Source organism: Carassius carassius, chromosome 15 (assembly GCF_963082965.1).
Source record: "Carassius carassius chromosome 15, fCarCar2.1, whole genome shotgun sequence".
In the NCBI taxonomy this organism is placed as follows: Eukaryota; Metazoa; Chordata; class Actinopteri; order Cypriniformes; family Cyprinidae; genus Carassius; species Carassius carassius.
Window position 1 is genome coordinate 26,777,257 of NC_081769.1, and position 24,054 is coordinate 26,801,310.

The 24,054-nt window shown below is 42.6% G+C and overlaps 1 protein-coding gene across 1 annotated transcript in view; it reads right to left on the reverse strand.

Annotated features, from left to right (window-relative positions):
• Nucleotides 1–24,054, reverse strand: part of LOC132158728 (R-spondin-2-like) — a 66,235-nt gene that overhangs the window by 20,334 nt on the left and 21,847 nt on the right. Inside the window, exons 3-5 of the mRNA XM_059568272.1 lie at nt 22,525–22,713; nt 13,567–13,710; nt 12,486–12,674 (exon numbers count right to left, since the gene is read on the reverse strand). Coding sequence (XP_059424255.1) covers nt 12,486–12,674; nt 13,567–13,710; nt 22,525–22,713 — 522 coding nt within the window. The remainder of the gene's footprint in view (nt 1–12,485; nt 12,675–13,566; nt 13,711–22,524; nt 22,714–24,054) is intronic.

Below are 24,054 nucleotides of genomic sequence, written 5' to 3' on the forward strand. Positions count from 1 at the left end.
CCGAACCTCATTTAAAAGAACCGGTTCATAAGAGTAATTTGTTTGTGTTACAAACACACTGTATCACTGTATCTGTAATGTTGTGCCCTGCATGATACTATTTATTGATCATATTTATTAATAACTGTTTTTAAATTAATATTATTATTTTGGTAATAGTACAAGTTCATTAACATGTTTTAATACATTATGTATTATGAACTAACAATGATTATAATTATTATTATTATTTATCATAATATTATTTAAAGCGTCTGCTAAATGTAAATATACAATTATTTATCTGAAATGATATCCTTCATAAAATTCAAACATTTATATGATCTTCATTTTAAAGTAACTTTTTCTTTAAGATTTTCATTTTTGCCTTTTGCAAATGATCTTTCATTTGTCCCTCTAAACAGATCAGAGGGAGAGATGGGGGCTGGGATCGGGAAAGGTCTTAAAGTCGGGATTCAAACTTGGGATGCCCGTAGTGCAACAGCGTTGCATGTTGGTGCACTGCCCACAAGGATTTCAGCCCTGAGTTAAAGTAACTTTTACCAACCTGAAATGTTAAAAAATGTGTTAGTATATGTAAAATTAACATTAAATAATATTAATAAATGTTGTTAAATATTTTTTCATTCCATGTTAGCTATTGCGTTATCTAATGTTAACATGAATATTAACAGAGTCATTAATTAAAGAATCACAATGAATCAAATTATCCCAACCCTAGTAATACTTGAGGCTCTCAAGTAATACTAACCCTCAATCTAAAGGAACTGTAAATATCTACAGAAAAAAAGGGCGTACTACTTATTGTTGCACTGGTGCATGTGAGTAATTTAAATGACTGGTGCCCAGATGTTTTCATCTTTTCTTAAGACGCATCTGAATCAAGTTCAAGCTAGGGCTAAAGGTCTGTAAATGATGTCCAGTGACATTTAAGCTCAAAGAAATGGAAGCTGGATGATCAGATAAACAATGCCAGAAATACATTCACATGTAGAATTCCTCTGATTCTATTTACCTTCTTTATATTTCCTGCCTATGTCTAATCCATAGCAATCTGCAAGGTCTGCTGTTACGTAATCTTATACCTATTTCCATAGGCGGGTGTCTAGTATCTGATGTTATGTGCATTATGGTAATTGGGTCATATTCCAGCACACTCCCCCACAGTCACCTTTTGCTTCATTTTTCCTCTTATGTAAAACAATTTGCACGGCAGCAGGGCATACATAAACTTACACATGCGTACATGTTTATAGTCAAGCTGTAATCCTATTTATGTCTCACGGAAGTAATTTGTTATACTGCAGAGCAAAGCTGTCATATTAGGTAGCATTCAGGGACTTATTCTCAAAGTCTTTGGAATCCAGTGTAATGTCGGGGGCTATGTTATCCTGGCCTTTCGTTTAATGAAGACTCTAGACCAAGCACCCTTATTCTTATCTAGAGGCTTTGGCTAATTCCTGGTCAATCATGCACAGTAATTTCTCTGATATAGTAACTACACTAAGATGTAAGAGAATGACTGCAACAACATTATTTCTACAGAATATCATACAATATCCATAGAAATTTGCAGTAATTCTCTAGTAAGTTCACTAGTAGTCCCTAAACACCAGTTCTAGTGCACTGCCTTAAACACAAAATACAACACGATCAGTGTAGTCAGATTTACAGTCAGATTGTTTCGTGAACCAAAAACATACAGGGTGACTGTGGGGCTGTTTCATAAAAGATGCAAAGAAAAACAGGGAATCAAGTCCAAAACCTGACTTGAAATAACATAACAAATCAATTGGTACTAAAGTGGTTTCATAAACGACAATCTCACTAATTCGATCCAGATTCAATGAGTCAAGATAATTTGATGTGCACGCCTATTCTTAAGCAGCCCTCAATGTCGAGTATAGGGCCATGGCAAACAGCAAATATTTGTGCTGTTTAATACATTTGAGACATTGTGTTTTCCTCAGTGCATAACTGATACGTCACAGGTATATTTTTCATCTGTAAATGTTAGTCATGCAAATATATCCATTTTGCTGTCAGGAGTGGGCGAAGCTGGCATGAGTGAATGAGCGCTTCTGCGTGAATAAAATATGCATTCTGCTAAAATATTTCTTGTTGGACATTAAATGTGACATGTAGAATTTTTATCCTACGTAAGAGTATTTTTTATCATAGCAGTAACTGTAAATCAAGTGTAAGCTAGCTAATACAGCGCTACTGTCTCAAATGAGTTAAAATGTGTGTTCCTCTTATCAGGTAAAATGTAGTCAGATTAAAAATAGTAAACTAGTTCTCTTACGAGAGCTCTCTCGTACTGCGTCTTAGCTAAGACGCTACGGGAAAAGTCTCTTTTCACGAAATACTGAAGCAAAAAATTATCCTTAATTTTGTATTTTTGTAAAGCGCATTTGCAGCAGTACACAGCCATAGGCGAGACGGCTCGTTCGCTCATTGGCTTGTTCTGCGGCAACTGCACAGCCTATCGAGCGCGGGCTGATGCAACATCAGACCAATAAGGGCGCTTCGCGCCCTTCTTGCCACTTCCCGCCGAAACGGGTGTGGCCCAACCTATAAAAGGAGCTCGAAAAGGCTGACTCACCTGATTTTTCATCTCTTCAGCGAAGCTCACGCATCGCTGGATCACGGAGGAAGCAAGCGCCGTCTGAGAAAGCACATCAGCAGGACGAGCCATTCTGAAGCTGCTGGCATCGCCGCCTTCCATTGCCGTTCCTGCTGCGCTATCCGGCGCCTATATCCTTTCAATCCTGTTATATACAAGCTGTTCTTTATGTGTGTGTGTGTGTTCGCCCTGCGACACACACTCGTAAAAGAGCTCGCGTCTTTTTTAAGATGCCTTCCTGCGGCTCGTCAGAGCCCCACTCAGCGAGGGAGACCGGTACGTCATCTGTGTCTCCTGCCTGGGTGAAGATCATGCAGCGCTCGCTCGCTGACGGCGGATGCCCCCACTGCGAGCTGTTGCCATGGTGACTCTGAGGACTCGCCTGGCCTTTTTCTCTGAGCCTGCATTCTCCGCTGCGCTGAGGCGCCGTAAAAGCATCGCTTCCAGCGGATTCCGGAACCGTCTTCAGCTCAACCGAGCTCGCCGGTTCGCCCTGCTTCACCGGCCCCCCCCTGCATCGCTTCCCGGTGGGCAGCGCCCGCTGTTTGCCGGCGCGTCGTCCGAGGAAGTCGATCTCAGGGCCGCGTCGGGGGAAGAGGACACGCGCTCTCTGCTGGCTTCGGGCAGTGATGGCTGGGCGAGCTCCGAGGATCTCGCGCCTTCTGCTCAGAAGCCCAGCAGACGAGCTGACATCGAGAAGGAGCCGGGGCGAATGCTCGTGTTGGCCGCGATGTGTCTCGGCCGCGAGTGGTTTGCACCAGCGCCCCCCCCTCTCGTTCCCGGCTGGATGGTATTTCCCTTTCGGATGAGCGTACTTCTCAAAGCCCGCCTCATTTCTTCCTGAGCTTCACGAAGAGGTGGCGAAGGCTTGGAACGCTCCATATTCAGCACGAACTCGTTCGTCTGTCTCACTAGCATTCTCCACACTGATGATGCTAAAAACAGGAACTACCACTCACTTCCGCCGGTGGAACAGGCGATAGCGACGCACCTTTGTCCGCCCTCTGCTGGACGGCGGCAAAAGCGGTGTTGCCATCTAAAGCCTCCTGTGTGACGCTGCGTCGGCACTACTGACGATGGCTGCTTCATCGAAGCGCAGGTGTACGAGTTCCGCTGTGGCCGAGCTCTCACCCAAGCGCGCCGCTGTTTCAGTTCCAGGAATTGTGACTGTCTCAGCGTTTTCTGCAATGCGCAAGCCTGCACAGTTGCCCGCTTGCCTGCACACAAAAGCCGTTATCACAACAGCTTCAGCAACGCAGCTCGAGACCCCCGTTCTCGCTCTACTGGCCGTCGCCCCGCGCCGCGGGGACCGCGGCAGAGGATTACGGTGAGGCCGGGAGCCCCGAAGCCATCCTGGGAAAGCCATCTACGCATGCTGCATGACGCTGCGTCGGCACTACACACGATGGCTGCTTCATCGAAGCGCCGGTGTACGAGTTCCGCTGCGGCCGGGCTGTCACCGAAGCGCGCCGCTGTTTCAGTTTCCAGAGATTGTGACTGTTTCAGCGTTGTTTGCAATGCGCAAGCCTGTACGGTTGCCCGCTTGCCTGCACACGAAAACCGTTATCACGGCTACCCAGATATTTCCCGAAAAAGGTGTAATTTCTGGTGTCCCGGCCACGGCCGATGGTGCTATAAATGTAGTGACGATGCCCACTGCTCAGTGCCCATCTCCGCATATAAGCACAGCCCTTCACACAGGGCTCGCGCCTATAAAAGCGACTCAAGTCGATCACGCGCACTACATAGTAGACGTGCCCACTCCTCAGTGCCCACAATCACTATGTCACACGCGTCATGTGGTTTCTGTAAAAACGAAACCCGTGCACGTTCGTCCGGCCACGGCCGATGGTGCTATAAATGTAGTGACGATGCCCACTCCTCAGTGCCCATCTCCACATGTAAGCATAGCCCTGCACACAGGGCCTGCGCCCATAATGTCGACTCAAGTCGGTCGCGCACACTGCATAGTAAACGTGCCCACCCCTCAGTGCCCACAATTACTATGTCACACACGTCATGTGGTTTCTGTAAAAACGAAACCCGTGCATGCTCGTCCGGCCACGGCCGATGGTGCTATAAATGCAGTGACGATGCCCACTACCCAGTGCCCATCTCCACATGTAAGCACAGCCCTGCACACAGGGCTAGCGCACATAAGATCGACACAGATCGGTCGAGCGCGCCGCATAGTAAACGTGCCCACTTCCCAGTGCCCACATACACTATGTCACATACGGCGCGGGGCTTCTGTAAAAATGAGACCCGTGCACGTACATTCTGCACAGGCAGACAGCGAGTTGAAAGTGGTAAAAGTGCACACATGCAGCCCACGGTTACTCGCAGATATATCGAGTCCCACGGGACCCGCTCAGCCTCCCTCCAGTCGGTTAAGCGCCGGAACGGGGTCGAGGAAGAGCGATCTGCCCGCTGTGATCAGCGCGCTCCCCGCCTCAGATGCGCAGCACACTCGAGCGCCGCCGTTGCCCAGTCAACAGAGCGCGTTTCGCATCCAGCCCTTAGCCATTCATGCAGATGCATGGTCAGTGCTTCCAGGGGTTTCGGATTGGGTGCTAGGCATTATAAAGAGAGGCTACTCGCTACAGTTTTCTCGACGCCCACCGTGCTTTTCAGCGCGCGTCGAAACTACGGTCAAAACAGAAGTAGCACACATACTTCGGGCCGAAATATCAAAACTGTTGAGCAAAGGGGCTGTAGAGCCTGTGTCTCAAAGCGAGGGGGGGCTGTACAGCAGATACTTTCTGGTGCCCAAGAGAGACGGGGGTCTCCGGCCCATACTGGATCTAAGACAGCTGAACGGGCATTGATGAAACACAGTTTCAAAATGTTCACGACCAGGAAGCTCCTCGCGCAGATTCGCAGAGGGGACTGGTTCATGTCAATAGATCTGAAGGACGCGTATTTTCAAATACAGATAGCGTCAAACCACAGGCGATATTTGAGATTCGCCTTCGAGGGCCAGGCATACCAGTTTGCAGTCCTGCCATTCGGCTTGTCCGTAGCTCCTCGTACGCTTACGAGGTGCATGGATGCAGCGCTCGCTCCTCTTAGACTCAGAGGCACACGAGTGCTGAATTATTTGGACGACTGGCTGGTTCTGGCCCGATCATGAGCGGAGCTCATGGACCACAGAGCCGTTTTACTCGATCACCTCGAGAAGCTCGGCCTCAGTGTCAATTGGGTGAAGAGTTCGCTGAACCCCAGTCAGACGATCCTGTTTCTGGGTATAGTTCTGAACTCGTGTTCCATGACGGCGCGGCTGTCACCACAGCGCGCGATGGGCATTCAGCGTGCAGCGAGTTCTTTCCGCTGTGGCGCGACTGTGTCGCTCAAACACTGTCAAAAGATGCTGGGTTTCATGGCCTCAGCATCTCCGGTTCTGCGGCTGGGCCTGCTCCGCATGCGCCCCCTGCAGTTCTGGCTGAAGGCTCGGGTGCCGCGCAGAGCGTGGGCGTCTGGCCGGCTGCATTTCAAGGTCGATCAGAGCTGTGTTGCGGCTCTAGCACCTTGGACAGCGAACGGCTGGTACCGATCAGGTGTAAGCCTGGGGACTTCCCCGAGTGTGAAAATGGTGTCGACGGACGCCTCCACTTCGGGATGGGGAGCGCTGCTCGAAGGCAGACCGTCCTTTGGCCTATGGTCAGAACGGGAAAAGCTCCATCATATCAACTGCCTGGAAATGCTGGCAGTGGAGAATGCGCTGACGCGCTTTTGTCCCCATATCAAGGATCACCACGTCGTAGTCCGTTCGGACAACATGTCCGTGGTGTCCTACATAAATCGCCAGGGCGGTCTCGGGTCCCGAAACCTGTACAGGCTGACGGAACGCCTCCTGATTTGGGCTCAACGCAACGTGCGCTCGCTGAGAGCGGTGCATGTGCCTGGACTGCAGAATCTGGGTCCAGACAGGCTGTCCAGAGGCAATGTCCCTACGGGAGAATGGTCTCTACACCCGCAAACAGTTCGGCTGTTGTGGGAGAGATTTGGCATGGCGGAGGTGGACCTCTTTGCGTCCCACGGAAACGCTCACTGCCCCACATTCTTTTCCAAGAACGAAAGCGCGCTGTCACGGAAATGGCCGTGCTGCCCGCTTTATGCGTTCCCTCCCGTCTCCCTCCTTCCGCAGGTGATAGAACGGGTGAGAGAAACGAGATGTTCAATACTGCTTGTGGCACCTCTTTGGAAGAACCATCCATGGTTCCCAGATTTGATGCAATTAGCAGATGTCGCCCCATGGCCGGTACCGTTGAGGAGAGATCTCCTCTCGCAGGCCAGGGGCTCGATTTGGCACCCTCGACCGGAGTTGTGGTCCCTCCATGTATGGGCACTCAACGGTTACCCGCTGATCTCGCAGGGGGAGTGCTAAATACCATCACTCAGGCTAGAGCTCCGTCGACACGACGTCTGTATGCCTCGAAGTGGTCGGTGTTCTCCAGCTGGTGCACAGCTCGAGGTTATTCACCCCTTAGTTGTGAGGTGACGGAGGTCCTCTCCTTCCTACAGGAGCTGTTGGATAAGGGCAGAGCCCCATCCACGCTCAAAGTTTATGTGGCGGCCATCGCGGCGTTTTCTGAAACGGCGTCCGGTCAGTCAATAGGAAGGAACGATTTAGTCATCCGGTTCCTCAGAGGAGCTAGGAGGCTGAATCCTCCCAGACATCCGTCAGTCCCTATGTGGGACCTCGCGGCGGTTTTGGAGGCCTTGAAGGGTCCCCCTTTTGAGCCTATCCAATCGGTTAGCCTTCAGCATCTGTCGTTCAAGACAGTATTCTTGTTGGCTCTCGCTTCTGTGAAGCGTGTGGGTGATTTGCACGCGCTCTCGGTGAGCCAGTCGTGCTTGGAGTTTGGGCCCAATGACTCAAGGGTCATACTCAAACCTAGGCACGGTTATGTGCCGAAATCCCTCAACACACCGTTTCGGGCTCAGGTTATTGCCCTGTCTGCCCTGCCGGTGTCAGGGGAGGATGGAGACTCGAGTCTTCTTTGCCCTGTCAGGGTTTTAAGAGCTTATGTGTCTCGCTCTGCTGCCTCTCGGCAGACGGAGCAGCTATTTGTCTCGTTCGGTGGACGTTCCAAAGGAATGGCTGTTTCGAGACAGACTCTATCCAGATGGATAGTTGACGCCATAGCGTTAGCTTACGCTTCCAGGGGCCTTCAGTGCCCGTTGGCCGTCAGAGCACACTCCACAAGAGGCGTCGCCTCGTCGTGGGCGTGGTCTACTGGGATCTCCTTGCAGGATATATGTATGGCGGCGGGTTGGGCCTCGCCGTCTACATTTATCAGGTTCTATAACCTGGAGGTTCCCGCCTTGCAAGCAAGGCTGCTGTCGGTATAGAAGAATCAGGGCCCTGAGGGGAATTCTGAATTCATGAGCGCTAGGCGCTGCCGACTGTTATATGGGCAGTATTGCGTAAGACCCGCATTGCCACATTGGTCAGGCCTTGCCTCGGCTGTGTGATGTCATATTGCCGCATCTACGGATGCTGCTAGATATGGGACGGAGGGTTTTTCCCCCTTTTTTCTGTCCCGGACTCTCTGTGAGTCCCTCAGGTGACTGTGCACTGTAAATCCTGGGCGTTGCTTCAGGTTTATCGGTGTGTGATCCCTGCGCGCACGGCGTTTTACATCGGGTTCCCGTAGCGTCTTAGCTAAGACGCAGTACGAGAGAGCTCTCGTAAGAGAACGTACTCGGTTACTAAACGTAACCTCGGTTCTCTCTAGAAGAGCGAACGAGTACTGCGTTCTCTGCCGTGCGTACGATTCACTCTGGTTCGCTTCGGCGATGAAATAAATCAGGTGAGTCAGCCTTTTCGAGCTCCTTTTATAGGTTGGGCCACACCCGTTTCGGCGGGAAGTGGCAAGAAGGGCGCGAAGCGCCCTTATTGGTCTGATGTTGCATCAGCCCGCGCTCGATAGGCTGTGCAGTTGCCGCAGAACAAGCCAATGAGCGAACGAGCCGTCTCGCCTATGGCTGTGTACTGCTGCAAATGCGCTTTACAAAAATACAAAATTAAGGATAATTTTTTGCTTCAGTATTTCGTGAAAAGAGACTTTTCCCGTAGCGTCTTAGCTAAGACGCAGTACTCGTTCGCTCTTCTAGAGAGAACCGAGGTTACGTTTAGTAACCGAGTACGTTTTATGAAACAGCCCCCAGGGTAGCATGATTCATTAACAAATTACTTTTAAGATTCTGTTTAAGTGAATCATAAACATGCTGCACAACCAGTGTAGTTTAATTAATGAACAAACAATTCTTTTGAACAGCTTTTTTTCATGAATCAAAAACATATAGTGTGACCAGAGTAGCCTGATTCACTAACACGGAACTCTTATGAATCAGTTCTTTTTAGTGAACAAAAAATATTATGCACAATCAGGGTAGTCCAATTCACAAATATATGATCCTCATTAGCTTGTTTTTTTTAATGAATCAAAGAGGGAGTTCTTTTAATCGATAGTTCAAAAATATAAGCTACCACTTTGAATCAGTCTGATAAATGACTCACATTCTGAACTGCAAGTTACCATTATATTCAGTGATATCTGTATCGAAAGTATTATGTCAGTATCGTTACTGACTGATTGAACCATGTGATGACTTGCCGTTAAACATTTCTTGGTAAGTTTAAATGCTATGTATTGTAAGTATTTCCTCAAAGAGGTAAACTCTGTTAGTGACTCATGCTGACCATATTACCAGGAAGGACTTCCATAAGCTTACTTGCAAAGTGATTTCTAAAGATAACAAAGGAACAGCTTCACTCAGTGTGCACTAGTTAAAATTACAAATGACCTGCTTCTTGCGTCAGATCAAGGCTGCATCTCATTTCTAGTCTTACTTGATCTTAGTGCTGCGTTCGACACCATAGATCATGACATACTCATAGATCGATTACAAAACTGTACAGGTATTCAAGGGCAGGCTCTAAGATGGTTTAGATCCTACCTGTCCGATCGCTACCATTTTGTTTACTTAAATGGGGTGTCATCTCATTTATCATCAGTAAAATATGGAGTGCCACAAGGATCCGTCCTAGGTCCCCTTCTATTTTCAATATACATGTTGCCCCTTGGTTATATTATTAGAAAATACGGAATTAGCTTCCACTGTTATGCTGATGATACTCAGCTATATATCTCAACGAGACCAGATGAAACCTCTCAATTATCTAAGCTAACAGAGTGTGTTAAAAATGTAAAAGATTGGATGACAAATAATGTTCTCCAATTAAATTCGGATAAGACAGAGATATTAATAATTGGACCAAAAAACACCACACAGAATCTTGTAGATTACAATCTGCAACTAGACGGATGTATCGTTACTTCCTCTACAGTCAGAAATCTGGGTGTTATATTGGACAGCAATTTGTCTTTTGAAAATCATATTTCCAATGTTACAAAAACTGCATTCTTCCATCTTAGAAACATTGCCAAGCTACGAAACATGTTATCTGTTTCTGATGCAGAAAAGCTAGTTCATGCTTTCATGACCTCTAGACTGGACTATTGTAATGAACTTCTAGGTGGTTGTCCTGCTTCGTCAATTAACAAGCTACAGGTAGTCCAAAATGCAGCAGCTAGAGTCCTTACCAGGTCAAGAAAATATGATCCTATTACCCCAATTTTACAGTCTCTGCACTGGCTACCTATTAAGTTCCGTATCAGTTACAAATTATCATTACTTACCTATAAGGCCCTAAATGGTTTAGCTCCTGCGTACCTAACTAGCCTTCTACCACGCTACAACCCATCACGCACCCTAAGGTCACAAAACGCTGGACTTTTGGTAGTTCCTAGGATAGCAAAGTCCACTAAAGGAGGTAGAGCTTTTTCACATTTGGCTCCCAAACTCTGGAATAGCCTTCCTGATAATGTTCGGGGTTCAGACACACTCTCTCTGTTTAAATCTAGATTAAAAACGCATCTCTTTCGCCAAGCATTCGAATAATGTATCTCTTAAATTGTGAGTGTAGTTGCATCTGCATTTTTATTCTTTAGCTTGGGTTAAACTAATTTTACTTTGTTGGATCAGCAGCTATGCTAATGATGTCTCTATTTTGTTTCTATGTTTTGCCAAACTAGGATTTACACAAGCTCCAGTCTGGATCCAGAACGCCTGAGAAGAGATAATGCTGACCCTCAGAGAACCCCAGATGATCCTAACCTTGAATCAACAAACAGAACTAACAATTATTGCTACATGTGTGACTGCATCATATAATTACTATTAATTAATAATATTGATAGTTCATCATCTAGCTGACTACGTCTTGTATTATTATTATTATTTTTATTTTTCTAAAATCCTGTCAAACGTGCACAAACTACTAGCTACTACTAAATATTGTAGAAACATAATTTTCTGTAAAGTTGCCTTGTAACGATTTGTATTGTAAAAAGCGCTATACAAATAAACTTGAATTGAATTGAATTGAATTGAATTGAAAGTGTTCAGTTAAGACTTTAACAATGGCTCACTGACCTCAGATGAGATAACTGAGACCAGTAACCATGAATCACAATGCCAGTTTTTAATTAAAAATGACTATAAAATACTCTTGGAAAAGGTCAGTGGGAGCTAAATTAGGGAGGGAAAAATTCCGGTGGAAAGAGCCAACATAGGGAACAAAAGGAAGATGTGTCAGAAAATCACTATTTCCAACCTTCTTTCCCCACCTACAACCACTGGATGGGGAAAAGGGCCATGTGACATGTCTGAAACATATTCACTCCATCAGCACCTCTCCAAAGCAATTGTCAGGGTGTCTATGTAAAAATGTAGGCCATTTTTTAAGTCTTACAAATGATTTGAGTGAAGATGAATGGATTCTGTTTTATCGATGCACTTTTCAAAACTGGTAATAGCTCATAGTACAAAATTCAGTTTCTGTGCCCTGATACTGAAGTGGACTTTATGGAAATGTAGATATAGTACAAGACTGAGGTACCTAAATAAACAGTGGAAACTGAGTAAGTTCAACTTTGTATTGCCTCAAGTCTCTGTGTTGAAAATGAACCTTTCCATAATCAGTCAAAAAAACGTTCTCAATGTGAATTTGCTGTCCTTTACTGACCTCCGAAATTGAATTTACATGTGTACTCGGTGTGACAGTATCATAAGTCAGTGACCGCAAAAGATTTAAGTTTATTCAGGTGAGCAGAACGAAAGAAGCTGCAAGGAAACGTCTCGATTAATTATCATGGTGAGTTTTCCCTGATAAGCCCACCTGAATACGGTAATTATTTCCACGAGTACTTGGCCCATCTCTTCTCAAACTAAACCCTTTATAAAATATGTTTCCTTGGCTCTATTTACTCAAAAAATATTTTCCCTCCGATTTGACTTCTCGTTTTAGTGGTAAAATACATGCACCACCTACCGCAAATAACTCTCTTATAGAGAAAGGAAACAGAGTACCATTGAGGAAACCTGCACTTCATACTTTAAGGAATTCCACTGGGAGGAGAGGAGAATAAGTGAGAGAACACATACGCTCTCAAGAAAATATAGAGAAAAAAAACCTAAGGCGAGCTGGCTAAAGTGAGCATGGAAAAATACTAATAAATCATGAATGAAAATGCCAGTCGACACTGAAAACCCAAATCAAGGGGTTGAGGTTAGACAGCCGTCTTTTCAGTCAAAAAAAAAACAGAGCTCAATATTAAACAGGTGAGACGCAGACAAAAAGGCCGCAGTGCTATTTCATTCTTTAAAGCGAAGGTTTGGAAATCTCATGAAATTGACGATTTGCAGATGGAATGGATGATTTGTCTCTTAAACAAGGGCTTGTATTGAAGGCGTGAGCACATATGCTGGTTCAATTACACACACTCACCTTTTCTGCAATGTCGCATAGCCATTTTGCATCTCCTGGACTCGGCGATGGTCGGACATGGTATTGTGTCCTTTGGTGGCTTCTTCACAATATGCCGTGTTCGGGTTTCCAGACCCCATTTGAAACCACAGGTTTTGTTTCTTCTGGTGCAGGTCCCCCACTCACTCCACTGGCCCACCTCACAACCCTCTATTGGATGAAACACAACTAGAATTAAGAGAAATAGATGATAATGAAAACCATTGAAAAAGGCTATGAAAGTTTGGATATGATAAGATACAATACAGTAATATTAGACCCAATGAACGATATCTTTAATCAGATAAGTTTAAAGTTACAAAATGGAGATTTTAAATCTCTTCTGTGGACTGAAGAACCGAATATTAGAGACATACAATGTCTAAAATCGATCTTAAAATAATAGCTGTGTTTGGGAGCTTAGTAACTGGTTCTAGCTGGTCAGAAAAGGTTATTAACTCTTTCAAGCTAGCCATTTGCTAATTGATCACACACTATATGTCCCAAATGCCAGCTTTACCTTTTTAATTGGTTTGACGAGTTGGTCACTGGTAGTGAAGTTGATCTATCTAATGATAATGACCAGTGTGACGAGTGGGGCGGGGCCGAGGGATATGGGAACACGAGTGAGGCTGGTGGAGTGATTGGGAAATCGGCGACACCTGCGACCCACCACCGGTCTTGAGTCCCACATAGGAGATGGAAGGATATAAAACTGGAGCGACGACAGTGAAGGACATTATTTTAGCGCACCAGCCGTCCACCAGCCCCTCGCGGACGACTGGTGCGCTCAAATAAAAACCAAAACACAACTAAAAGCCCAGGCCTGGTCCTCTCTCGTCCTTCACTGTCGTCGCTCCAGTTTTATATCCTTCCATCTCCTATGTGGGACTCGAGACCGGTGGTGGGTCGCAGGTGTCGCCGATTTCCCAATCACTCCACCGGCCTCACTCGTGTTCCCACATCCCTCGGCCCCGCCCCACTTGTCACAACCAGTTTGGAACAACTAATGACCATTTTCATCTGGATTCTCTAGTAGGCTTGTATAAAAAGGTTTACTTACCTCCACACTCCATATTGTCCTCTAGAGGAGCAAAGCCCTCTGGACACTTTTCGAAGCAATGGCCCTTGTGCAAGTAAAAACCAGGCTTGCACTTTGTGCAGAATTCTTTGCTGAAACAGGCCTCACAGTTATCTATCCTGCACCCTGTGAAGAAACAAGAGAGACAGACGTCAGTCGGGTGAGCAGACAAAACCTCCTGAAAGGTGGGGGAGGGGATCGTTTGGTTTATGGTTTAGGGAAAAGGCATTTTTGATGCCTTTTGAAGCTTTTCTCTTTAAGGGAGTGAGAAATATTCCAGTGCAACTTCCTCTGACATGCATGTTGAGCCAGGGAGTGTGGGGTGTGAGAGTTTTTAGGGCTGCATAGAACTCCAAAGACGTGATGACATCCGGAATGAGAAATTACCTCATCATGACCCCTTCACAGAAAAGAAAAGAAAGCAGAAAATCTCCAAGCATTCAAGAATACAGAGTTGGAAGTAAAGTTCTGTTCTCATTCGCTCTCTTGACTGAGCAAGCAGTAGCATACTTTATTGGCATAAAAGCATAACTAATATAAAATCTTTACTCTTTAAATTTTTTTCAAGAAGGTAACATGAAATTGCTCAGCAAAAAAACCTAACCTTAAAATCATTAATCATTAGGATGATATATGAGCAAATTTTCAGCAAAGCCTCTGCATAAAATCACGATTGGCATTGAAATCTAAAAAGGCCACAGTCTAGGCCTAAGTGAACAGATTTAGTCTGGAACATGATGGAGTTCTTCTGTGTTAACATCAGAGTTGGGTGGAAGGAAAAGAGGGGTCAGGACACTGTGAAGGAGGCAATACCGCCGCACCGATCCTCCCACGCCCCGCCTTGCCACAGCATATCAAGGGCAGCATGCCAGCATTTCATCAAGTTGTGACTCTGCAAATAGCACGTCAGGCAAAGCAAAATTACATGAGATACACCAACAGGGCGATGCGCTGGCCTGCATAATTAAAAGGAGCCACTGAGAGCTGTCTAATTTATGGCGCATCTTTAAAGCTTCTTCAGAGGCCAGATTGCCTGATAGGCACTCAGATTACAGCTATCTATGACCATGTGAAGCAGGTTGCAGGTTCCACTCAGGTACATCAAGGCACCGTTCATGGATCTTTAGCGGAAAGTTGGTAACTTTTACCGGTCAACAGGTAAGCATACATTTAAAAGAAAAAATCTTGCACATTACAAAGAGATAACGCATGTGCTTTAATCTCTGAACCTCTCTGGGTTTTGTGAAGGTTCTCACCATCAAACCCCCCTAATTAGACCATCTCCAGCAATCCAGCCTGTCCCCACAACTACATTCCTTCCCAACAAACGAGTCCTTCTTACTTTGAACCCCTGAAGCCTCCGCCCACTTTTTCTGGTCTCTCACGCTTTCTTTAACCAGTCCAAACAATCTCATGAAGAGAAAATAACACAAACATATCGCAGTCCAACAACCACACTCACCGTCATTTATCACTCCCAGGCCAATGACTGTGATACGGTATTTTTTTACCTTTCGCAAATTTCAAAACCAATATTTCTAGTCCTGCATGTCAAGCAACTCTTCTTAAGCTTAATTACATGCACAATAGGTTCAACCGTAAAATTTCATTACTTAATTATTAGCAGAGAGATGACAGGAAATCACAGGAGAAATTATGCAGGAATTGGACCCACTTAATTTTTTTAAGTATTTTTATTAGTTTTCATTGTTATTATTAATTATTTTTCCTTTTATTGGTTTTTTTTTAAATAAAAATTTAATATTTTTCTTCACTAACATTTCACAATGTCTTTCTTTACTAAGAAAATGTATATGATTTTCTTTAAAAGGGTATACCTTTTTTCTTTACAAAAAAAAACAGGCCTTGTTTTGCTTAACCCTAATATGGAGACTAGACTCGAACTTTTGGTGCCCATGTGAGCACCACTGCTCGTGTTCACACGCATTCTAACTGCTAAGCCATGGTTCCAACAAATATAAAACACACTAAGACTGAACTGATGAGACACACAAATTAAAGAAATGAGCCAGGTTGTCTCGTAGTTTTGCTGCAGGGCAGGAATGTAAAACATGCCATTGAAACATAAAATAAAAAGTACATCTTCTTCATGCCATTGTCTTTAACACCCTTGTCTTTACATCAGCCAAGGCAGAACTGCATCTTTTGTTTGATAAACACGTGCTCTGGCCGGTCAAGTTACACTGTGCTGTAGAGATCTTGGCGTGGAGTCTGAGGAGAAGAAGAAGGCCACACAGATGGATCCACTCGCTTTTGTTCCCAAAGTAATCAGAGCTCTAAGAGTCTCTGTGTCCCTACATGTCCAATCTATGACAGGGAGCAACAGTTAATAAATGAGCTTTGTAATAGAAAAGCCGCCTCTGTCCTCCGCCTGATATATTGCAGTCAAAGGAAGGCTGTCATCACCTTTTGGATCGCTTATTTCAACAGGAAATTGAGGAGAAAAAAAGTGAAAGAGCAACTATTGGCACACGACTCAAGACAGTGACTGGACTGACTTGTCGTGAAATGTCATTTGTCATCCATGATCATGTGCAGATGCTGCAATATCAAAAATCGCTCTAAATTAGTAATGCTATACGTGTCTAAATAGAAGTTTGGGTTCAAGAGCCTCATTTGTATCATTGAGAAGGTCTAGATCAGGGGTTTCAAATCATAAGATACACAATTTGAAATTATTTAAAATAATTTATTCATTTTATATCTGTAGATACAGTTTGAGACCCCTGTGCTAAAAAAAAAGTTTTTCCACTGAGGTGAGATGCAATGAAGGTGGTCTTCTATTCCAATAGAATTAACCTTGGTGCCACTTTTGAAGGCCTACATGATAACAAGAGACTAATAGGACATAATTAGAGCACTTCTCGTATAGAAATGGGGAAAAAGGACAAGCGGTGGGAATCTGATGAAACCCAATGCAAGAAGGGCAAAAATAAGCCTAAACAGGACATTAGAGGAAGCTGAAATTGCCTACTCTGCTGCAAACTGTTGCTTGTGATTTATGTTTGTCCTTTTTTTCCACTTGGCTTTCAGTGTGGTTTTCAAGTCAAGTGCATGTTGAGTTGAATCATCAAGCTTTAGGGGTGATCTAATCCTGAAAGACTTGTGGCAGGAATGCCTCTCTGCTGTGGTCTGGATGAAACAAAAAAAACAATAAAGCAAATTATACTGTGGACATTCGAGCCTGTGTCATATTCAAGCGGCTGCGAACCACGTTGGCCAGGGCTGTTGAAAGTTTACTTCATTTTTAAGCAATTAAACATGTAACGGTAACTTCTTTTTCTACTAAAAATTTACTTTTAATCCTGTATGGCAGTTCCTTGTAAACAAGGGGTAAATTTGTTAGCCGGTCCTGAGGTCACAGTAACCAATGCATAGTATTTGGCAGCCATCTGCGGTGCAAAAGGGATGCCCATGCTTGTGGAGTGCTAAATCCGGCCACATTTTTCCATTTCTCGTACTGAAAGTGCCTCGCTGAAAGAGACTGTCCCATCTGACCTGCTTTGTTTATGGTGAGCACATCATGTGGTTGACTTTCTCACACCCAAAAATGTCATTTTGCTGTGCCAGTGGGTACAACAAGCCCTCTGGGTTTTTTCTTAAGGAGCTTGGAGCATCTATTTTCAGCTTCATGCAAGAGAGGAAGCTACATACAAATTTATTTACTTAACTGTAAGTTTACCAGTTTTCACCAGCTGTGTGACTTCTTTGGAAGTCTCAGAACCATAAAATGTCTGTGCAATCATTTCATTCAGTCCGGTGTTTAGCCGGTGAAAAATTCAGATTCTATTACAGAAGTGCAAGCCAAAATTCAAAGACTTGCCAAAATACATAGTAACAGACAACAGGGTTAAACAAGGCTAAACAAATGGCAGAGTTTTTACAAGATGGAGGAATGAGATGGAATGTTTGGGTTTCAGTTGATCCAACTGACCTTGCAAAGATTCTTCTCGACAGGTAAACAATACTTCAAGTTAAAAGTATTGTTAATGTTTTTGGAAATAGCGTAATTCACCTGTTCACGCAAAATGGGTGTTTTTGCAAAGGTTGTCTGAAAACAAACTTTATTTGTGTAGTTCCGCTAAGTGACACTGATAACTCAAAAATGGCATATTCCACCTTTTTTTATATAAATGTTACTGCATTAGCATGTCATTCCATCAAACTAAGTGGCTAAATAACAGTCATTTACATAAAAAAAACATATTGTGGTTGACAAACATTAGTAGTTAAATGTTCAATTGGTTGGAAAGTCATTCTAAAAGTCTAACATCAATTGCTTACAGATGTCACTTGGTTTGATGTTTTGTTTTTAAATGCTATGATGTTCATTAATTTTAAGTGTGGCGAAAAACTGTTGTTTTTTGTAGACCACTATAATCATAACAAAAATGACAACTATTAAAGTCTCTATAAATGTTCAGTGTATTAAATTCAACTTTACAAGAGCCGTCTAAATTCTTGATGACCAAACTGACCTATAAAACTCTCTGGGTAAAAGGATAGGTGCACCACTTACACTGTCTGGCAAATCGAATTCTCTGGTGTGAGAGAAAGGCCAACGGCAACTGTTCTTTTGCAGGTCCCAAATGACATCGCTTTAACTGCAGCCCATTCTTTCCCAGACGGCACAGGACTCGTTACCTCATTGGAAAGACATATTGTGGAATTGCGTTGATTCTTTTACTACATTTGGGTACCAATTTAGGCAGCTAAAGTCCTTTCGTGTGGCTGAGGTCCACCTCAGTCCCATTGGATTATCAAAACTACCCGTAAAACTCAGAAGCTTAGGAAGGTTTCGAACAGACTTACTGAAATGCCCATTTAAAATAGTGACAAAGTGGGAATACTTACAACAACAGAACAATAGGAACAGATTTTACAACACCAGGGACGATAAAACATAGTATTAAATTGGATGAAACAATTATCCTTGACATGGGGGCTCTCATGTGGCACATATACTAGTCCTGGATGAACTGTGATACTTGAACTACACGTCTAGGATATTGGCAATCAGAAAGCTCTACAAAGGGTTTCCATATGAGTAAAGAGAGAACAGGGAACTTCACATGCGGACAAACAGGAGGTCATCTGGGGCCAATATCTTTTATTCAGTAGAAGGCTGCTTACTAACATAGGCTATCAATCACGTGAAAGATATTTCATAAAGTCATGAAGTCAGCATTAAAACTCCCAGCTCTGCCTCCATGAGGAGAAGTATCAGTAAGCTGGTAAGTACCTTGATGGCTGCTGTAAAGGTTATGGTTAAAACTAGTCTCTGCTTGCAAGTTTTATCCTAATTCTCAGTCTGGAACCTTTTCATGTATCTGCTTATGCATCTGCGAGCAAGAGAGTGTGGGGGTTTACTTGTGGTGACACTGAAAGTCTTAAAATCTGAAAGGAGAAAAGGAGGGTTCAAGATAGATGAGGAAGGGGGCTTTCACTTGACAACCTGGAAAAAATTTCTCTCTACATTCAGAGTCTCTTTTCTATCATTTATTCCTCCTTCATCCTTCCCACTCTCTCTTTTTATCTGGTTAGCTTCAGTGGTAGGCTGCAGCAGTGTTTAGGAGCAACTTACCAACAGCAGAGAGGCTACTAATTTATGTCATATTTAATTGCACAAACAGTCAAACAATCAGGTAATGATTAAACATGCTCTCCAAGTAAGTTTCTCTCAAAAAACACCATGAAGCAAGTCGCTTCATTTGGATGGTTCATTCTTACAAACTAAAACTCCCTGCTGTTTTAAATGTTCATTTTTTTTTCAATGTAGCAATAAAACTATAATCCAGCTTTTTGTTACAGTTTTTAATGAATTATATAATTGTGTTTCGCTTGTTTATTAGTTGGTTTTATTTAATTGCAATTTACTGTAAATTTACGTGTATTACTAAACTCTGTATTGATGTTGTTAAACTACTTGATATCCAAATGTTAAAAAAAATTCTGCTCTTAAAGGGATTGTTCGACTACTTTTTTTATTATTTGTTCTATTTATTATTTCAGTTTTAGAAAAATTAGGCACTAAAACTTATTTCAGTTAGTTGCCAGGGCAACATTTCTAGTTTTTAAAGTTTATCATGTAATATTTAAATTTTATTTTATTTGAACTTTATTTAAATTATACAAATGATATGAATAGTTTTAGTTAACAATAAAACACTGCTATGAAACTAAAAAATAAATAAATAAATAAATAAATACTGTGATGAATTACCCCATTGACTTTCATTGGGTCCATTCTATATTAAGTGGCCTTAACTACTATATCCTTACATTTAAATTAATCATTTGATGCAATGCACTTATTTTGTGCATACACGTTTTTTACATTGTACTTTAAATATTTTATATTATAAAAAATACCTGCATCTAATAACATCTGTAATTAATTTCTGTAATTACATTTATAATTACACTGATGATCCATTCTTTACACTTTAACCCACCCTTAGTCCTACCCATACCATCAAAACCTGTCCCTAACCTTACCTGTATCCCACCTCAATAGCAGCAAAAGTGTTTTGCAATACAATCTGAACACAGTAAGTACATTGTACTTATTTTTGATGTAAGTACATAGTAGTTAAGGCCACTTAATATTAAGTGGGGCCACAGAAAGTCATTGAAATAAGCCCAGTGTTCCTGTGGCTCAGTGGTAGCACATTGAGTTAGCAACACAAAAGATTGTGGGTTCGATTTCCAAGAGAACACGTTAGGTAAAAAAAAATAAAAAGAGTTGAATGTTGAAAAGTTGTTTTGGTTAGAAGTGTCTGCTAAATTTATAAATGTAAATGTAATGTAATGTAAGCATGAGTAAAAATGTAAATTTTTGAGTGAACTATCCCTTTAAGTCAACTATACAGACTTATAAATATATATTTAAATATATAAAATGTATAATTTAATTTACAAGCAGGTATGCTTGGCAACAAAGTAAGCTTGGTCTCCATGTAGGTTCAGAACATCCTCTAAAAGAAGAGAAAAACAAGTTCAGCCTTCCTTCTACTCATTCGAGATGCTTGGGTCACGCACATGATGCTTGCCAGAGGTAGGTCAGAGCATTCAATCTGGTTAGAGGATTTCAAAAGCATGCGACCCCACCCCACGGCTCCAGCGGAAGAGTCTGCACTGATGTAGTGCAAACCTGTCTCCTCTTTGCTTTTGTTTTCACTCAGGCCCAACGATTCTGCAAAGCATTCTTAAACAAGATAGGATCACAAACACACACTTAAAGTCTAATGATAAGCAGCTGTTGCTTAAGTGATTTCAGAGCCAGTTTTTTTTTTTTTTTTAAACATGGTCAACTCCAATGTGATCCACCGTTCCAGGCTCTTGGAAGAGTGTGGTTGCGCTGAAAACCTGGACAAGAAAGAAAACGGAGTGACTTTTATTGGCTGTCGTGTGTTCGAAATTGTTCCCAGTGACCCGACGATTAGTTCTTGCACTAACCCTGATAGAACATTCCATTATGACTGACAGACATGAAGAGATTAGCAAAGACGACAGAAAAAGCATAACTTAAGGAGGAGGGTCAAATGCGAAGCTGGATTACAAAGTCATGACTGAAACAGCGATCACATCAAAGTAGGCTTTGCGCTGAGATTTGATGCTACGTGACAATGTGAGGTTTTGTTCTGGAAGAAGTTCTCCATGAAAGGAATCCAGATTAACTGGCCACATATCAGTATAATTTAAAATCAAAATTCACCCAGGACAGAGAATGGTTCGAGGACACAGTCTCAGAAAACAATATGCCTTTTTCCTTTCTCCACCACTGAAGAACTTACAAAATGTAGGTTGATGAATCTGATTAGCGGTCGAGAACGGGAAAACTCCATAATGCTAAGTAGCCTCGACTGGTACACCCAGTTTATGGTAAATGAGCCGTTTAAATGTTTCCCCTCCTCTTTTTATAAAATAGGCAGATAAATCTGTATCGAGTTTGTTGAGTGAGAAAGGACTCATTTTTATACAAGGGTTTCTGTACAGCATCTGGGTTTATTAGTATTGTAGGTCCTGACACAGTCCTCTGAGGTTTTAAGTCTGTCTGTCAAGAGTTAGAGTTTTGTTTTCACATAAAACACAAAGCCAACACCTCAGGCTTTTTACTTAACCTCAGAGGTCCAGAGTGTCTCAGGCCTGGCGCAAATGTTAAAATAAGGTTATAAAATACAAGGCATGGAAGGAAAGCGATACATAATTCCAATAGGACTATTATGTTGCCCTTTGCAGACAAATATAAGAATTTAGTTTTTCTGTTTTGCTATTGTTTCTAAGCATGGGTGACATCCAACAACTAACTAGACAATTGATGAAATCTGTCCTCCTGTGTTAATTTAGGGAAATCACATAAAAAAACTACACATCAACACAATGTTACAACGTAGATGATACAACTAGAACTGCTGGATGCTGTTGTTTGGCACATTTAATTGTTATATGGCATCTCTTTGTGTGTCTGATCAGGATTCTGTGAAACAGAAACCGTTGCATGAATGACTAGTTGATTTTGGAAATGTGTAGTTTTGCACGTCCCTAATTGTTGCTTTCACAATGCAATGTAAGTTTGCGAAGAGTGCTGTTTTAAGGGACTCACATGCTCTAAGTATGTCAGAAAGCCTTTAAACCACTAATGGCGCATGGAAAATGCTGGGGGAAAAGGTCAATATGGAAAGTCATAACTTTCCAAATTAACAGATTTGTCAGTTCACTCAAAACAAATTTACAAGCTACAAGCGTTTTACACATCAAATACATGGCAGTATTCCTTCACTTAAAGTATTCACAGTATGTGACCACATGAATAAGGCTAAACTCTCACTCAAATCCATGCTAAACCAGCATGTCTGTGCATTAGCATCTACAAAACAGCCAGTGTGTGTATGTGAGAGGAAAAGTGTAGGATCTTACTGGAGCACATGTTGATCTCTGTCCCGCGCACACCATAGTAGCCCGACGGACAGGCATGGAGACACTCGCCATACTGCCTCATCCTCTCCCTCCTCAGGAACAGGAAGAGCTTGGGTTGGCAGTTCATACACCCGTTGTCCTTGGAACACACCGAGCAGCCTTTACAGATGGGATAAGCTCCATAGCTAGCTGCAATGAAGCAAGACACAAAATAGATACTTTTACCAGCTAATAACACCAAGTAACATCTTGACTTGCCAACACTCTTCATTTCTTTACCACTTGTCACTTGCTATTTCAGTAAAACATTGGTGATAATTGATCACAAAGTAAAAATAAAATAGTGTATTCAGCAGTATTTATGTGTATATCGTAAAATAAATAAAGTGCTAACATGCATTTAAGATGCAAGTTTAATGACATCATCGCATTTGTTGTAAAATATATGCATTTTAATAACTTACAGTAGAAAGTGTCAGATTGTTTGTATTTGCCCTTGCATGCAATCTGTTTTTTATTCTAATATGCAATAGTTAAACACTGACACCTGTATGCAAATGTGTATTGAATAGTAAACCAATACAAATGCAAAAAAATTCTGAAGCTTTTCTAAGAGTTTGGTGGAAGATGCTGAAATACATGAAGACTGCATCCCATATGAATTTAATATTAAATTGTTTGCTTAAATACAGGACTATTGTCAACTCTAATCCTTACCTACTGTAGTAAGGATACACATAATGTACTGTAAGTCCCCAAAACAACTTACTGTACACTTACACTTAATGAGGTTAAGTGCCTTGCTCAAGGGAACATGGTATTAGCTCATGACTTGTGTCTTGCAACCAAACCAGCTACGTTAAGCCGTAAACCACTACACCACAGAGCAAGCTAACTGCAAAGTGCTTTGTTGAACGGTTAAACTTGTGCCGCTAAAGAACTGTCACAGACATTTTCATTGACACATAAAACTTTCACTGACTAAAGAATCTGTCATTACTGTGACACTAGAGAGGCCTGACATTTTTGAAGAGGAAACCATTTTCAATGTGAGCAGCACAGTGATTTGATTCAATGCTCAACTCCTGTATGTAGTTCAGACAGCCGCTGAAAGCCCAAAACCGCATCGACTCTGAGCGGGATCATGTTGCTGGTAGAAGACAAAAGAGCCAGTAACGACCATACCGTTTCACAATAAAGGTCTCTTAATGTAAGTTCCTTAGCGTCCTCTTTACAGGAAAATGTCCTTGGGCGCACACAATAGCTGCAAACCAAAGACATTGCTATTGATTGAAGCCAAGTTTTAAATATCACAAACTGAGATAGAGTAACAGTCCGAACTGGACGACCCACCACAATGCTTTATGAAATATCATGCACTTCACTGACCTTTTTCCCCATTACCTTTTTTCCCATCATTTTTTCTTCAGTCTGAATAAATAATTGAGAATGCAATTATAGCATGGCTTCTAAAAGATTTTTCATGTAATAAGTGTCATTTATAAACACTCTCCATACAATTATTCTTAA